This window comes from Camelus bactrianus, chromosome 6, assembly GCF_048773025.1.
Source record: "Camelus bactrianus isolate YW-2024 breed Bactrian camel chromosome 6, ASM4877302v1, whole genome shotgun sequence".
Classification (NCBI taxonomy): domain Eukaryota; kingdom Metazoa; phylum Chordata; class Mammalia; order Artiodactyla; family Camelidae; genus Camelus; species Camelus bactrianus.
Window position 1 is genome coordinate 83,808,321 of NC_133544.1, and position 19,307 is coordinate 83,827,627.

A 19,307-nucleotide genomic window follows, 5' to 3' on the forward strand; every position below is an offset into this window, starting at 1 on the left:
TCTATACCAACCGGTAATGGATAAAGGGGAACATCCACTTGACCTAGGAAATCATCTCTTGTCTACAAAAGAAAGAAGGAAAAATAATATTAGTAAAATGCTCAATCTTTTTGGAGGATTTTAATGAGCTACTGTCATCATTCACTAAAAATGTAGGCTTTTTTTCTGTTTAATCCTATGAAGTATCAATGAAAAAAAATCAATGGAAAATAAAAGGTAATATTGTACAACTTCTGGTAATGGCAGAATAGAGTATATTAGGTTAATCCTTTTGCACATAATTATGTGCTCTGAGAAAAACACAAAACAACTATTTGAAAGTACCATCGAGTGACCAAAACAAGCAGAAACTGGAGGGGAGTCAATCCTTGAAAGAAGGAACTGTACCGGGTAGGAGTCCTATTCACATGGCTTTTCACCTGGCAGTACTCCACGTGGTGGAATGATTGGAACTTAAAGGGAAATCTGAAAGGCTACTCATTTGAGTAGCTTGAAGACCTACTTTGAAGTTAACAGCATAACTGGAAAGTAAGAAAGAACTCCCAAAAGAAAGAAGAAACAAGAGTCCCTCCAAATCTATATATAAACTCTACCCAAATTCCTAGCTGATTCCTAAACTGCATATGTGAAAGGCAACAGCTGAAAGGCTGAAAGACTCAGCACAGATTTCAGTTGATGTTCACTTATCAGGAGCTAGCATTTGGAGTTCAGCTAAGTTAACAAAAATCAACATTCTTCAGGGAAAGATAACAAAATCATCATCTTCATCATGTGCCACACACCCTGTCCAGTATACACTGAAAATGACTAAACATGTAAAAAAAAAAAAAAAAAAGAAAAAGAAAAATATGACCCACTACAAGAGAAAAAAAGTAATTAATAGAAACTGACCACAAGATAAGCCAGATCTTGGAATTAGCAGAGAGGGAAATTAAAGCAGCTGTTATTAAGATGTTTTAAGAATATAAAAGGAAAATAAGATCATAATGACTGAATGAATGGGGAATCTCAGCAGTGAAATGGAAGCTATAAAAGGGAATTAAATGTATATTTTGAAATACATATACAACTGAAAAACAGAATATTTGAATTAAAGATCAGTGGATGGGCTTAACATATGATTGGAAATAACAGTGAAAAGTTCTGTGAACAAGAAGATATATCAACAGAATTTATGTAATATGAAAAGTAAAGAGGACTCGTGGAAAAATATAAAGCAGTCTAATATATGCGGAAGGGGAGTCCCAGAAAGATAGGAGACAAGGAGGGAGGAAGGGAGGGAAAAAGATAAAGGAAAGAGAGAGAGAAAATTATTTAAAGAATAAAGTCATCATCTTCCACAGTGTTGACATCTTACGTAACCATAGCACAATGATCAAAACCAGGAAAATTACTTCTAGAGGAAATATTAACTTTTATTTATTCAAACTTCTATTCTTAAGCTTTTTAATCGTAAAAAAAAAAAACCCTATACACATAACAGACAGTATTCTGTCAGATATTCTGTCATCCATAATCTTTATCAATTTAAAGTAACTTATGAAAACCTTGACCCTCCAATCTCAGTTCGCAGAGGGAACCAGGGTCAACTGTTCAATAAACTTCTCCCAGATTTTTTCCTGCATGTACCACATACCACAATTTTTTAAAAATTGAGGTATAATTGACATACAACATTATATTAGTTTCAGGTGTACAACAATATGATTCAGTATTTGTATATACTGCAAAAAAATCACCATAATAAAACTGGTTAACATTGATCATCATACATGTTACAGACTTTTTTCTTGTGATGAGAACTTTAAAGATTTACTCTCTTAGCAACTTTCAAACATGCTATACAGTATTATTAACTAGTCACCATGCTATAATTACATCTCCACAACTTAATTATTTTATAACTATTAAGTTTGTAGCTTCTGACTTCCTTTACCCATTTCTCCCACCACTCATCCCTTGCCTCTGACAACTACCAATCTGTTCTCTGTAAGCCTGTTTTGTTTTGTTAGTTAGTTTGTTTTTAGGTTCCACATATAAGTGAGATCATACATTATTTGTCTTTCTCTGTCTGATTTATTTCACTTAGTATAACGCCCTCAAGGTCCATCCATGTTGTCATAAGTGGCAAGATTTCACTTCTTTTTACAGCTGAATACTATTCCATTGTGTGTGTGTATACACACATACATTCATATATAAATATGCATGTACATATATTACTTTTTAAAATACATTCATCTGTTGATGGACACTTGGGTTGTCCCTATAGCCTGGCTATTGTAAATAATGCTGCAACGAATATGAACCTTTTCGAGAGAGTGTTTTTGCTTTCTTTGGCCAAATACCTCAAAGTGGAATTGCTGGATCATATGGTAGTTCTATTTTTAATTTTTTGAGGATCTGCCATACTGTTTTCCATAGTGGCTGTACAAATTTATATTCCTACCAACAGTACACAAGGGTTTCTTCTTTCTCATCACTTGCCAACACTTGTCATTTATTGTCTTTTTGATAACAGCCATTCTGACAAGTGTGAGATATCTCACTGTGCTCTTGACTTGCATTTTCCTGACAATTATTGATACTGAACAATTTTTCGTATGTCTGTTGGCCATCTGTACATCATTTTGGAAAAATGTCTATTTATATCCTCTACCCATTTTTTAATCGGATGGTTTGTTTTTCTGCAATTGAGTTGTATGAAAAATCAGGAATAATATTAACTAATCTACAGACCTTACTCAAATTTCACCAACTGTCCTGCTAATTTTGGTCCAGGGTTCAATTTAGGATCATACACTGCCTTTAATAGGTATGTTTCCTTAGTTTCTTTGAATCTGAAAAGTGTCTCAATCTCTTTGTCTTTCATAATCTTGACATTTTAAAAGAGTAGTGGCTAGTTATAGGATACCCCTCAATTTGGGTTTGTGTATTGTTTCTTCCTGGCTGAATTTAGGTTATGTATTTTTTGCAAGAATACTGTAAAAGTGATATTGGTGCTCTTTTCAATGCACTGTGTCAGCAGGCAATGAACGCTGGAATCTTATACATTATGGACAGCTAAAGACCATTAAATATTTGAGGAAGGTTTTAACGTGAAGAGCTGAGATCTAACCCAAAAAACAAACAGCAAGAAGGGAGTCAGATAAATAAGAATCAAGTCAGAGTGCAGGAGAAATACCTGAGAAAAACTATAATTAATATTGTCAGAGATAAGACATAAACATCTGTCAAATAGAATAGGAGGTTATATTAAAAAAGAAGCAATTAGAGAATAAGAGAGAACTCTTGGAAATTAAAAATATAACTGAAATTAAAAGTTTAAGATAGAGTTAGACAATAGAGTTCAAGAACTATGTCTCAGAAAGTAGAACTAAAGGACAGAAGAAAAGGCTGTAGCATTCCCCAAAATAAGGAAACTACAGGATAAATGTTAAAAGTCAACATCTAGATAGTAGGCATTCCAGAAAGAAAAATGAAAAGGGAGGAAATCATCAAGGAAGCATTTTAAGAAATCTTCCCTAAACTCAAGAAAATGAATTTTGAGAGTGAAAAGCCCCACTAAGTATTAGGCAAAATGCTTGAAGAAAAGACTCAAGCAAGGCAAATCATTGTGACATTTCAGAGCACGAGAGATAAAAAAAATTCTTAGGGCTTTGAGAGAGACAAAAGAGATCATACACAAAACAAGAGAATAATGCCTTCAACATGGTGAGAGAAAAAAAAATTCTACATAGAATTCTACACCCAGCCAAAATATCTTTTTAAATAATGAAGGCAGAATAAAGACATTTTCAGACACTGGTGTTCTCAGAAGGTAATGGAGGATATACTTCATCAAAATGAGGCAGTACAATATGGTCAAGGAAGATGCAGAGAATTCAAGACGGGAGGGAAGAAAAGAGGATCCCCAGAATGATGGGGAAGGGAACTGTGAGAATAATAGTAGCGTGAGACCTACGGAACCACCAGCGCACACTGGAGCAGGAAGATGGACAGTTATAAGAGGGGTGCTTCCAGAGGAACAGGAATAATCATATCCACCTAACAGGGTTTTGTGAGAATTAAATGAGATAATATACACAAAGTACTCTGCATAATACCCAGCATGCAGTAAGCATTCAATGAATGTTAGCTGTTATATTTGAAATGCTAGATTCTGTAATGAAACCCCTGCTTCCTTTCCCAGTCTGTGGACATTTCAAATTGGTACATACAATAAAAGGAGCATGGTTGGGGGCTGAAGCCTAGCAAATTACCTTAGTTAAAGGCCATATTCCTTATGAGAACATGAGCTGATAATTCTTCCAATGGACAAGTTAACTTTAATTATACCCTCAAGGCTGTGCTGTGACATGTTTCTTTATTCCTGTGTTTATGGTGAACAGATGTTATAATCCATAAATCTGATCTATAAGAAGCTATAAATAGCAAAGCAAAATACAACAATATACAGTTAAGTCTCAATCAGGATGCCTGAGGGATCAAATATTTTGGTTAACTGAATTATCTAATTAACTTAGGTTTAGGCTTGACCAGAAAAGGAAACAAAACACTTTTGCGGGGAGTTGTCTTAATAGATAGCCTTGCCCTCAGTAGAGTGAATTCAATGAATTCACGATTCTTCAGTGCTTTGAAAACATGGCTGTGGTCAATTATCACTAGAGTAACACAAGTAGAGAACAGGGTGTCTTAACTTGGGCACTACTGACACAGGAACCATTTAATTTTGTCGTCGTCGTGGCTGTCCTGTGCACAGAAGGATGCTCAGCAGCATCCCGGCCCTCTACCCACTAGATGCTCGAAGCACCTCTCCACCAGGTGGGACAACCAAAAATGTCTCCGGGCATTGTCAAATGTCCTCTGGGAGGCAAAACTGACCCTGGTTGAGAACCACTATTAAAAAACATGTAAAACAGAATGTCTCAACCGGTGAGTAAAAGACACCTCACTTTTAAAAATAACAGCTTTACTGAGCTATAATTCACATACTATACAGTTCACCCAATTACAATCAGTTTTTGGACATTTTCATTGCCCCCCAAAGAAAATCCATATCTATCAGCAGTCACTCCCCATTTTCCCCCTTTCTCCTTAGCCCCGGGCAACCACCAATCTAACTTATGTCTCTATGGCTTTACCTTTTCTGGACATCTCACATAAATCAAATTATATAATAAGTGGTCCTTTATGACTGACTTCTTTCACTTACAATAAATGTTTTCAGGGCTCATTCATCTTGTAACAAGTATTAGGACTTTATTCCTTTTTTATCACTGACTGTTGTACGGATATACCATATTTAACCATTTATCAGTTGATTGACATTTGGGTTCCTTTTTTTTGGCAATCATAAATAAGGTTGCTACGAACATTTGAGTGCAAGTTTTCGTACTGATACATATTCCCATTTTTCTTGGTTATATACTTAGGAGTAGAATTTCTGGGTAATATGGTAACTCTGTTTAACCTTTTGAGGGACCGCCAGACTTTCCAAAATGGTTGCACCATTTTACATTCCCGCCAGGACCGTATGAGGGTTTCAGTTTCTCTATATTCCTGCCAACATTTATTATTAACTATCTTTTTGATATAGCCCTCCTAGTGGGTGTGAAGTGACACCCCATCGTGGTTTTGTTTGCATTTCCCTGATGACCAATGACGCTGAGCATCTTTTCGTGTGTTTATTATGCCCCCTATTTCTTAAAATCTCTCATAAATCCTTTCTAGAGATTCAGTCTCCATGAGAGAGGCAGTGCCTGGTCACTGTAGGGGCAGAAAGAAAACATCTTATCCTAGGTTCCTTGTTCATTGATTACACTATGTGAACAAAAGCACAGAGCAAAAATTTCACATAATGAAACTTCCCTTGTCTCAAGTAATTCTGGTATATAAAAATACATTTTATAAAGCTCTTGCAATACATCTTCCTTTTTTAAAACAAATGATCTAAAATGAGTTTCTTAACTTTTACATAAAATGAAATGATCCCAAAGAACTATATTTCTAATATTAGAAGAAGGAAAACATTTTCCAAACTAAAAATCACTATGCATGGTCTAAGGCGATGGAGAATACAAAACTGGGAACTATCCTGGAAAGTCTCGGACATATGGTTACCATAAATACAGGACAATTAGGGGTTCTTTTTTCCATTTACAAAGAAAAAATAATAGTTTAAAATTCATTCCTATGAAGGCAAGTCAGTCTGTGATGTTCATTAATGTTGCCCTGGCCAACCAATTGTTCCAAACTCTGAAGATCGAACATTTCTTTGCAAAAGTTATTTCCTATATTTGAACTGCGTACAGCTTGCTCATAAAGCAAATTTGCATTTGGTAAATTACAAGTAATTTAAGAATGCCTGCAAATCTGAGAAACAATTTAGAACAGCAGGTGATTTTAAACAGGATTGTCTAGGGCACAGTTTAATCACTAAATAATACTTTCTCTAACATTCTAAAGATAGAAATTTCACTCTCTTAAAACAATTTTTAGAATATTAAAAGAGAAAAGTCCAAATTGCTGTTTTTGTAAAACTTCAGTTACAACTATCCATGGCTTTAAATTTAGAAAGACAAACTGTTATTAACCTTGATAAGGCTGCATGATGGCTGAATGTTCTGCTTTAAGAGAATCCAATGTCACAAAAAATTTTAATTTAAAAAACAGGAATGGTCAAATGTCATAGCTTCAAAGAATATTTAAAAAGAGTTTCCACTAAATCTGAGTTACAAATAATTTCCCAGGGTAAATCCACTGTATAGAGCAAAATAGTAAAGGAAGAATCACTTCCTCATAACCAGAGCCCAACAACAGAGCCAAAATTTTTTACTATAATAACCAACTTCTAATTTCAATCATGCTTTTTAATCGGTAAAAGTGAATTTCATACCTGGACATTAAATAGAGCAGTTTCAGTTTTCAGACTTAGCTATCAGCACTTTTCTAATGAAGATGATTTTTGAGGATTTTTGAAGATAATTTTAAAACAACAGTAGACATACACAGGGTACAAAATAAAAAGAAAAAAGGTTTCTAGCTTCCAACTCTCTAATTCTACACTGTCCTTCCAAGAGGCAACAGCTGTTATTTTTGTGTGCTTGTTGGGTTTAAGTGTGAAACCATTCAGAATTTTCTTTGACACACTCTTAACACATCTTTCTTTTTTTCTCTCTTCAACACTATCTCTAGGACCTTGTCCAACATCAGTCCACATAGAGATTCTTTGCCTCTTTAATGGTTATACAGTTTGCTGCTGTATGGAATACTGAAATTTATTTAGTTCCCTATTGACAGACATTTAGGTTGTTTCTAATCTTTTGCCCATTACAGTGAGCAAAGCAATGTCTCAATGTATAAACTTGCATTTATCATTTTGCAAATATACCCAAGATAATTTTTATTTTGCATAACAATAAGGACTACATGAAGCTAAACTGAGCTAATCTAAAACGGAAGCAGCTCTCAATGACTGACTGGATGTTACAGAAGGAAATAATGTCCTGAAAAAGCACCCATAAGTTTTCAAAGATAAGATCAAGATAAAAGATTTATGATCACGAAGTCTGCATGTAAAGGAGTATTTTACTCAGTAACTACCATCTTCACACAGCTGCATTCAAATCCTCTATGTGCAAATGTTAGGATTCTTCTGCAGACGTCACTGTCTAAAAAAGTTAACTGGGGCAGGCAGTAAAAAAGAAACAATAAATTCACAGCTATAAAATGTTCAAGTCATTGTTTATCATATTATTTAATTAAGTCAAGAGATCAAGAGGTATTTCAGAGATTATAAACAGGACAAGAGTAGAGTTAAAAGCTCTGAAGCTGAGACACTAAAAGTAAATTATCTAAAAACCTCTTTGTATAAGCTAGAATTTAAACTCTCTTTCTACTCTTTATAAGTTAAGAGGTTAAATGTTTTCTTGATTTGAACACATGAGAAGTCAAATATTTTGACACTGGATATTAGCACATGTGAATCTCCGAGAAAAATAAGCAGAACTTCTATGAATGGACCCATTTATAGTATTTTTTTTTTTTTAAAAGAAGAAACCATTTATTTCCTGCTTTCAAAATTTTATAAAAACTATTATTTTTAATGAACATTCTTCCTCTCTAAAATCCATATTACATGGATTTATAGCATATCCTAAATATTATAATTAAAAAAGATTACAAAAATGACTGTAAATTTAGCTTAACTATTTTCTAACATATGCAAATCTTTCTAAGTAAAATTGCTTTTTATGAAATTTTTACACAGCTTCTACATTCTAACCTACATACTGACTCATTCTATACTCTGACTTGCTTATTTTAAACATTTTTCTAGAGGTTCAATATTTATTGATTCAATCTTTTTCAGAACGTTGAGGGGAAAATGGTGTTAGCTAAACAAACAGTATCATCTGATCTAAGCTATAAAATCACAGTGCAATGGAGACTGGATGTCTTTGCTTAAAGCAAACATTCACCGCCCCAAACTCGTGATCTGCTCTGCCAGCCAGCCTGCCTGGTAGATTTAACTGTAAGGCACAAACTGTACTTGTTCTTTGACAATAGCTTCATATTGCTTGAAAACTTGGATACATGCATTCTACAGTCTTTAGCAACTCTCACATTTTAAAAGGGATTTTTACCTAATAGATGGGGGTGGGAAGGGAGTCAGGAAAAACCACTGTCTAAACCAGCTTCGGTCTGAATCATCCTCCTCTGAATTTGTCTTTTTGGAGGTTTCTGCTTTATAATCATTACAGACTTCTGAAAGCCGAAGATTTACCTTGACATGCTCCTCTATCTTGACATGCTTTTAAGTTTAGTTTGTGATTTATTGTGAGGATTTTCAAATATAAACCATTTAAAAACATGCTAGAGTAGAGAAGAAATCTGAGGCAGACAAGGTGTAGGAGGAATCAGGTTGTGTTATATCAAACACAAACTGGATTTTTAAATTATTTTCAAAATTAAAATTTAATTTTTAGAAGCAATTTATATTGTATGCCCCTAAACTACAGGTCTGTAGAAGGAGAGAAGAAAGTTTACCATTTATTACAACTTTCCTGCCCCCTCAAAAAAGGTGAGGTGCTCATCAACTTTTTTCATTGTTTCAAATTTGTATTTCTAAACAACGGAATATAATAAGAGGACTAAATGTATAAAGTTTTAATTTACTAGGAAATACCCACAGCTAGATAACTGATAAAAGGGATAAGGTTCTTCTTTCACAAGAGAAAAATATATGTTTTTGATTAAAAATAGACATCGAGATTCACTCTTCTGAGCTCCAATATATTATGCTACCTTTTTCTTTCTAGGAATGTTTGCCAAGCTATGAGGGAAAGAAAAAGGCCAACTTTTTAAAAGATGGAAGCTAATCCTCTCTGGAGAATTCTACGTGCAGTCTAAATGAGAAACTAATTCAGTAGATGGCTGCCCACGTCGAGGAAGATAGAGTGACTTTAATGCTCAGAAACCAAGGAGCTGTGTACAATCTTAGATATTTAATTTGAAAACAAGTTAAGCATGAGAAGGTGAATTAAGATCGTCCCTCTAAGACGGAAAAGCTGAGGCAGTTGAGGAAGTAGCTTAGGTGGCTCTGCTTCCAACCTAACCTAAACGTTTCAGATGCTTCAGCTTGAGTGAGTTCACTCAAGTGGTTCTCAAACTTCAGTGCAGGTGTCAGAAATCACCTGTTGGGCTTTTCAAGGACAGATCACTGTCCCCCTCTCCCTGCCTCAGGTGCTACTCAGGGAGTGGATCCAAAAGTCACACCTTGAGAACTACATTCCTATTCAACCTCATTTCTGGAGAAAACCAGGAAGAGTAAACAATAAAAAAGATGAATGAGCAGGGCATCTAAATTTATCTCTTTTTATCCTGCCTACTTCCAAGTGGATTTGGTAATTTTAAGATAGCACACAATGTAAATGGCACTTAGAGATAGCACAGAACAGAATTCCTCTAAAAGAACCAAAAGGAGTCAGGGACTTTGTATTTCCTCCTTGCTTAAAATATAGAAACAAAAACATATTCCTATTTTCAAAATCTTTGAAGACTTGCTATTGCATAAACATCATTTCCCAAGTGTGTTCTGAGGAGTAATGGATCTGCTGGACACTGAAAGAGTTCAAAGGTGGTCACATAATTGGGAAACACTTGGTTAAACAAAGTGCAAAACTTTATTTCCTGTAGGACTTCAGGAGCATTAACGTTACTAGTGTGCCTTGAGACATTCCAAGAAATACAGCATGCGGGATTATGCAAACTTATCAGTCAATGGGATGAGTTTTGTATGAGGCATCCTACAAACAGGTGAGGAACACATTTAAAAAATATTGGTCCAATTTTGACCAAAAATTTTGGTGCGGTTTTCAAAATGTGCACCTCTTGGGGAGTGATGGAAATGTTAGCTATCTTGATTGTGGTGGTGGTTTCATAGGTGTATACATCCATCAAAATTCATCAAATTGTACATCTGAAATTTGTGCAATTTACTGTACAGGAATCAGACAACGAAAAAGGTGTTAAAAAGTAGACTGGTTCAGAGGAAAAACTATAAATTCTTTAGCATGGGATTCTAGGCCCTCCACTTTTGTTTTACCCACCCACTCTGCAGTCTTACCTATTAATGTAAGTCTCCCCAATAGAACTGTATGACTGTGCTGAACACATCCTGTGTTTCACCCTCTCAAACTCCCTTCTGCTTCCTGGAAGATTTCTTTCTCTCTCTGCCTGTGTAAATCCTATCTACTTAGGGAGGCCCAGTTCCATGCCATTTTAATGACAATGTTCTTGATGACATGAAATCGCTAATTTTCTCCTCTGTAATTCTACTCCACTTTATATCTTTTAACGTCTGTTTTACAGCTCTCTTCTCCAGCCAGGCTGTAAGTTCTGTAACATCAACAAATGTCAGTGACTGGCTTCTATAGCCAGACTCTGTGCTAATTAGTGTGGAGAGGGTTAGTGATGTCCTGGAGTGGGCAGCCCGGCCTGGTTGACAAACATGTGCATGTAATTAAAGGGTGTGTAAAAACTGTAAACGAAAAGTACAGAAATCTAAGAATGTTTATAGGAGAGGGATTAAGGAAAACTTTCATTCTTTGTTTTATCCCAACGTGCCTTGCCTTTATAGGTATTTAACACCTAGAGATGAATAATAATTAATAAATTATTAAATAGTTTTAAAAATTGAAGTGAGCCAGACTTACTAGAAAATTATATCATCTTTGTATCAATGAATTCCTCCTTTGTTTAAAAAAAAAACCAAAACAGCTATTGAGGCCTGAGGAAGTACTCCTTGATGTGGAGAGAATTTACCAAGAAGGAAAACAGCAATAGTTCAAACATTATGAAACCAAGTCAGCAACGTGACAGGAAATGCTACAATGCCAAAAAAAGACGGTATCAGATTTCCTGTGCCTTTTCAGGAAATAGACTCAAGTCCTGCTTGCCCATTTCAAGAGGGTACTGACCAGTGTTGAACAGTGTTGGAGCAATAATTGAAAGGGTTAAATAACCTGTTCAACTTCTGGCAATCTGACTGTCTTCTTCAACCTGGACTTGAACTTAGCTTTCTGCTACCAGTGTGATGACTTGGTAATGTATGTGCTCTAAACTGGTTTATTGATTCCCTGATCATGTTTTTCACTGCTTCGACTGTAGCTTATGTTCCCGGATCACTAACTGGCTTTGCTGCCACAGGGACTGAACTGTGTTCTCTTCCATATGTGAGAAGCTGTCTTCCTCACTAAGAGGTCTTCCCTACACTTGTGCCCAGTCGTCCCCATCTGTTCCTGACCTTTTCTGCCCTCTAGTGACCATAAGCCACTCTCCCACCCTTGGCATGTGGAACCCACCACTTGGAGGCTGCACAGTTAGTAGAGTTTGACAGACAGAATATTAGGCATGAATCTCTGTTACTCAAGTCCCACCAGAGTACAACCCTGATCTCCGACTGACACCACCCTCAAATTTAAGAATTATATCCATGAGAGGTGAAATCCACAACTTAGGGAGACTTAGATTCAGATAAAACTACCCCACTTAGTAGGTTAAATATGATCTAAGAATATTTAAACAATGTTTAAAAGGAAGGTTAAAAATAATCCCTAAGTTTTGCCCTATAGTGAGGGCCTACAGTGCCTTGCACATGGTTTAGATGTCATTATTTCAGCTCACTGTTAAGTTAATTGCTCTGGATTCCAGTTTAATCATCTTTAAAGCTATGTGAATCTGAAGCTTATAAGCCACTGGACTTCATACTAGATAATTTTCTTCAGTGTATTAAACAGCAGCTCGTATAGTGAGTCTGGAGAACACTGCTGACAACTCAGGATTTATCCAAGTTTCCAGTCTCCAGACCCCTTAATGAGGCGATCCACCTGCAAAACTCCCTCGATTCAGGGGCAAGCAGCCTTGAAGCAACAATCATTCCAACCCTCCGGCCCTTAATTTCACATGATTATATCTATGTTATCTGTCTCCCTTGCTTAGACTGGCCTGTCAAAAGTTGGGATGATGCCTTCCAATCTTCTGTATTTCACAACAAAAGACATTTAAAAGGCAAAATCTGCTTGTTGTTGTTTCAACAGCATTTTCCCCAATCATCAACAAACAGTATTCAGCACAAACAATGCACAGTGACTGGCAAATACTTTCAAAGACTTATTGTCAGCAAAATTAGAGCACATTTGGACAAGGCCTGAAGGGACTGGCCAAGGAATAGGTCCAAACAACAAACAAAATTAATTATCAAATAATTCCCAAAGAGGTTTTTCCTCTTCTTTTTTCCGTAAACCTTGGTACAACACTACTTATATAGTGGTAGGTGGACATGTTTTTTCTAACAATTTTTATTTTTTGAAATGAATAATCCTTTCTAAGTTTTTTTAAAATTCATAAGTAAAAACTGATTATTCTTATAATTTGATTATCTGATCAAATGTAACATGAGCTGATTTATAAATAGTTGTTAAAGTTTCTCCCAGGGTTGAAAGTACATATAATTTTTACTGAAGAATATAATGTATCAGTGAAAACAGGGGCAAGGGGAAAGGATGTGGGTTACTGTTGTTTAAGAAAATAAGAACTCAATGGAGTCCTTTAAAACCAAATTTTTCTTCCTTAACCAGCAAGGCAGGTACCAGTGGAGAAAAATAAAGCCATAGGGATGTGGTTCACTCCTTCACCCACGTCTACAGAGTGCCGTAGTTTTAGGCACCTTCCTCAATACACTGGAGCTCTGTCAAAGTTACAGGGGTATCAAGGGCTTGCAGCTCGAAACGTAATGTTCTAGAGGAACCTTGTCCAACAGAACTTTCTGTAATAATGGAAATATTCTTTGTCTGTGCTGTCCAATGCAGGAGCCACGAATCACATGTGGCTACTGAGCACTTGAAATGTGTCTCGTGCAGGGGAGGTTCAGAATTTTAAATTTTATTTCATTTAAATTAATTTGAATCTCACTAGCCACATGTGGTTACTATATTGGACAGTGAAATTACAGAAAAATTTTCAGTGAAACGGTACTTTCTGGTTTTATGCATGATTTTTAGTTCTTGCTCTGCGAGTCATACATGTCCCCAGAACTGATTCTCCCACCATACTGTATTTGGAATCAGGACTCTTTTTTAAAACATTGAGTTGGCTCATCATATCTAAGGAAAAGTTGTATTATGCTCTTTAAGGATACTCCTGGGAAAGAAGTCACCCTAAGACAAGGAGGAGAAACTGTAGCCCAGTGGGGGGCAGCAGTACCTGAAAATGACAATGCCTGAAAATACAGTAGCAATGATGATAGGACAGGATTTGTTCAAGAGTGCATGGGAGCCATCTCTTGGGAGCATGCCACATATTGAAGAGTACTTCATAGCTGCCTGGGATCTTTTGTGGGCAGAAGAGAAGGGCTGTCATTGAAACTTGGGTTTATAACTGGCATTTTGTTTCCTTTGCTACTTGCAGTCTGATGAAGCTTGAGAAAACTTAGGTTGTATGTATTGAATAAAGAGATGTGACCGGCTCCTATCAGTATAATATATTTCAAAAGTTTTATCACCTGTCTGATAAAATTTACAAATGAAAATCCAGGATGATATCCAAGTTAATTTTAGAAGGTTAAAAAAGGGGTGTGGAGAAAAGGGAACCCTCCTACACTGCTGGTGGGAATGTAATTTGGTGCAGCCACTATGGAAAACAGTATTGAGATGCCTTAAAAAACTAAAAATAGAGTTACCATATGATCCAGCAATCTCAATTTTCTGGTGAAAACTCCAATTGGAAAAGATACATGCACCCCAATGTTCATAGCAGCACTATTTACAACAGCCTTACATAGAAACAACCTAAATGTCCATCAACAGATGACTGGATAAAGAAGTTGTGGTATATTTATACAATGGAATACTACTCAGCCATAAAAAATTAAATAATGCCATTTGCAGCAATATGGGTGAACCTAGAGATTATCATACTAAGTGAAATATGTCATAGGTAAGCCTCCTCCTCAGACAAATATCACATGATATCACTTATATGTAGAATCTAAAATATGATACAAATGAACTTATTTACAAAACAGAAAGACTCACAGACATAGAAAACAAACTTATGGTTATCAAAGGGGAAAGGGTAGGTGAGGGATAAATTAGAAGTTTGGGATTAACAGATACTAACTACTATGTATAAAATAGATAAACAACAAGGTCCTACTGTATAGCATAGGGAACTATATTCAATAGCTTGTAATAATCTATAATGAAAAATAATATGAAAAACAATATATATCTATAACTGAACCACTATGCTGTACACCAAAAACTAACACAAAATTGTAAGTCAACTATACTTCAATAAAAATTTTTTAAAAATCTCAAGAACCAAATATATACTTTTTTTCAGTAAAAGGGAAGAATAGCTATAATACAGACACCAGATGGACAAAACTGAATTGCTTATATAAATCATACAAAATTGAGTTTTTATGAATGTCCCAAAGAGACCAACTAGATAAATGTGGAATTATAATAGCTGAGTTATTTTGCTTTTACCTGATCGATAACTGCCAACCAAATATTTTAGCATAAGGATAAATCCTGGGTACACCAGGATATGTGTCCTTTTGTAAAAGTAACCTTTTGTTGAAAACATTTAAAAAATAGAGATTACAGTTAGGAGATTATTTGATTCCTAAAGATCAAGAATAAAACAAAAACTATATTCTAATGTGACTTTCACAAAATAAAATGTTTATTTTAATGTCTTCCAATACTATAAGCTCATTAAAATGAAAATAATGCTATTAATAAAAACTGTCATATCTTAAAACAATCATTAATAGACAACCTGAATAGGCCTATCTCTGTAAAAGAAATTAAATCAGTAATTAATAACCTAACAAAACAGAAAATACCAAGCCCAGATGGATTCACTGGCAAATTCTACCAAACATTTAAGAAAGAAATTATACCAATTCTCTACAAACTCTTTCAGAGGACAGAAATGAGGGAATACTTCCTAACTCACTTTATGAGATGAGCATTACCCTGACACCAAAACTAGATGAAGACATTATATAAGAAAAGAAAACAACTGACCATGTCTCCCATGAACAGAGATGTAAAAATCCTCAACAAACCATCAGCGAACTGAATCCAACAAAGAATTACACGTCATAACGAAGTAGGATTTAGCTCAGGTATGCAAAAGATTTAACATCTGAAAACCAATTAATGTGATCCAACAGGTCAAAGAAGAAAAAATTGTATGATCATAACAATAGGTACAGGGAAAAAATTTAACAAAAGCCAACACCAATTCATGACAAAAATGTTCAGTAAACTAGGAATAGTGGGAACTTTCTTAACTTGATAAGGAACATCCCCCAAAAAACCTACATCTAACTTCAGACTAACTGGTGAGAAACTAGAATCTTTCTCACTAAGATCAGGAACACGTCAAGGATGTCCCTTGTCACCACTCCTTTTCTGTACTGTACTGATGTCCTAGTTAATATAATAAGACAAGAAAAGCAATAAAAAGTATACAGATTGGGAATGAAGAAATAAAACTGTCTTTGTTTGCAGATGACACAATCATCTTTGGAGAAAATCCAAAAGGAATGACCAAAAACTCCTGAAACTAATGAGCAATTATAGCAAGATCACAGGATACAAGGTTAATATAGAAGAGTCAATTGCTTTCCTACATATACCAGCAATGAACAAGTAGAATTTGAAACAAAAAACACAATACCATTTACAACAGCACCCCCCAAAAAATGAAACACTTAAGTATAAATTATCAAAATATGTACAAGACCTACATGAGGAAAACTACAATACTCTGATAAATGAATTCAAGGAACTAAACAGATGGAGAAATATTCTATGTTCATGGATAGGAAGAGTCAAGATATCGCTTCTTCCCAATTTGATTTACAGATGCAAGGCAATCCCAATTAAAATCCCAGACAAGTTATTTCGTGGATGTTGAAAACTTATTGTAAAGTTTACTATATGGAGACACAAAAGACCCAGAATAGCCCACAAAATACTGAAGGGCAGGAACAAAGCTGGAGAACTGATGCTACCTCACTGTAAAACTACAATAACCTAAACAGTGTGCTAATGGTGAAAAAAACAAACAAACAAATCAACAGAACAGTATATAGAGCCCAGAAATAGACCCATATAAATACAGCTAACTGATTTTTGACAAAGGAGCAAAGACAATACAATGGAGAAAAGACAGCTTCTTCAACAAATGATGCTGGAACAACTGAATATTTACATGCACAAAAGTGAATCTACACACAGACTTTACATTCCTCACAAAAATTAACTCAAAATGACTCACAGATGTAAATGTAAAATGCAAAACTATACAACTCCTATAAGATAACCTAGGAGAAAATTTAGATGAATTTGGGTTTGGTGATGACTTTTTAAATACAATACCAAGGGCATGATCCATGAAAGAAATAACTGATGATCTGGACTTCATTAAAATTAAAAATGTCTACTCTGTGAAAGACACCGTCAAGAGCATGAAAAGACAAGCCACAGACTGGGAGAAAATATTTGCAAAAGACACATGTGATAAAGGACTATTATCCAAAATACATAAAGAATACTGAAAACTCAACAAGAAAACAAATAACACAACTAAAAAATGGACCAAAGCCCTTAACAGACACCTCAGCACAGAATATATACAGATGGCAAATAAACATATTTCATAAGATATTCCATATCATATGTCACCAGGGAAATGCAAATTAAGACAATAGTGAGATACCACTGCACATATATCAGGATGGTGAAAATCCAGGACACTGACAACACTAAATGCTGGTAAAGCTATGGAACAACAGGAACTCTCATTCACTGATGGTGGGATTGAAAAATACTAGCCACTTCAGAACACAGCTAGGCAGTTTCTTACAAAACTTACTCTTCAGCTTACTCTTAAGTAAACTTACTCTTACCATGTGATCCAGCAGTCACATTCCTTGGTATCTACCCAAAGGAGCTGAAAAATTATATCTGCACAAAAACCTACACAGAGATATTTATAGCAGCTTTATTCACAACTGCCAAAACTTGGAAGCAACCAGGATGTCCTTCAGTAGATAAATGTACAAATAAATACAAATAAATAAGGTACACTCAGACAATGGAATATTATTCAGCACTAAAAAAGAAAACCAAAAAAATCCAAAAAAACAACACCATTTATCAAGCCATGAAAAGAGATGGAGGAAATTTAAATGCACATGGCTAAGTGAAAGGTGTCAAACTGAAAAGGCTACAGACTGTATGATTTCAACTACAGGACATTCTAGAAAAGGCAAAACTATGGGGACAGCAGGAAGATCACTGGTTGCTAGGCAACAGGGGATGGAGGAATAAAGATACAAAACACAGGAGATTTTTAGGGCAGTGAAACTACTCTGTATGATATGATAGTAGATACATGACATTATAAATTTGTCCAAACGTATAGAATGTATACTACCAAGAGTGAACCCTAAATTAAACCATGGACTCTGAATGATAATGATATGTCAATGTAGATTTATAAGTTGTAACAAATGTACTACTCTGGTGGGGGATATTGATAATGGAGGAAGTTGCATGGGTTGGAGTAGGGAGTATCCAGGAAATCTCTGTACCTTCTGCTTACTACTTCTGTGAACATAAGACTGCTCTAAAAAATAAAGTCTATTAAAAAACAACACCTTTTGAGAGGTCTGGAATTGTTTAGTCTACAAACTGAAAAGAAAGAATCTACCATCCTATGGCTAGAAGCTGATTTTATCAATAATATAAGATGAGGAAGACTATCGCTATGAATCAGTGTTTTCAATGAGGGGCAAAAAAATAATAAGGCCACCTTCTTTAGAACTATCAATGATTGCTTATGGCCCATTCATAGGATTTTTTAGATTCTAATTCTCTTCTGTTAATTTGCTGTATAATCCTTATTTATTTCTGTCCTTCTTTTGAATGTCTAGTCTTGACATAGTTTTGTCCCCAAGAATATACACAGTCAAAATTGACTATAAATAAAAAGAACCATGCTTTACTTCTTAATAGGGCTTTGGAAAAACTGTATTCCTTTGAAAATATGTCATGATCTTCGATTTAGAGCCTCAGGAAGAAGTGCTTCCTCAGATTTCTAGTCTGCATTTTTGCTCTACTTTTTAATGAGTTCTTTTCATGTATTTCCTGTTATTTAACTGTCAACCTGGATTCTTAAACTTATATATGATTCAGTTTGTACATATATAAAACAATTATTATTATGTTATGGAATGTGTCATTTCATAGTTCACAGTGCACCTTCATATACTCTTACAATATTACAAGGCAGATAACAGTAGCTACTTTTTATTGAGCACCAACTATCTGCCAAATAGATATAAAATGTCCAGTCCTCAAATCACCTCTGCCAAGTTTCACACATCATGTTTCACAAACATGAAATTAAAACTCCAAGAAGCTGTAAGAGGAATTAGTGTAGCAAATTCACTATACAGTTATTTTCACTCCAGTGAGAAATGGGAAAGGTTGGTATCCCAGATATATGAACCCAAAATGCAGATTTGTGGTGATTAAGGCTGAGATGAGGTGTAATTAGGTGACCAGTTCTACGTCTTAACTCTAATCTCAGTTTTGGGTTCCAGAATACAACCTCAATTATATTGTTAACAAACGTATTATCAAACACTATCTGCTTAAAGAAACAGAAAAGCCTATGCTAAATAATTAGCATGCTCAGCCCCAAAGTGAAATGAA

At 35.2% G+C, this 19,307-nt stretch overlaps 1 protein-coding gene across 3 annotated transcripts in view; it reads right to left on the reverse strand.

Moving 5' to 3' along the window:
• The window catches only part of NEDD4 (NEDD4 E3 ubiquitin protein ligase), a 123,543-nt gene that overhangs the window by 40,509 nt on the left and 63,727 nt on the right, over positions 1 to 19,307 (reverse strand). For all 3 annotated transcript variants that reach the window (XM_074366168.1, XM_074366167.1, XM_010969471.3), the window contains one exon: positions 12 to 62. In XM_074366168.1, coding sequence (XP_074222269.1) covers positions 12 to 62 — 51 coding nt within the window. The remainder of the gene's footprint in view (positions 1 to 11; positions 63 to 19,307) is intronic.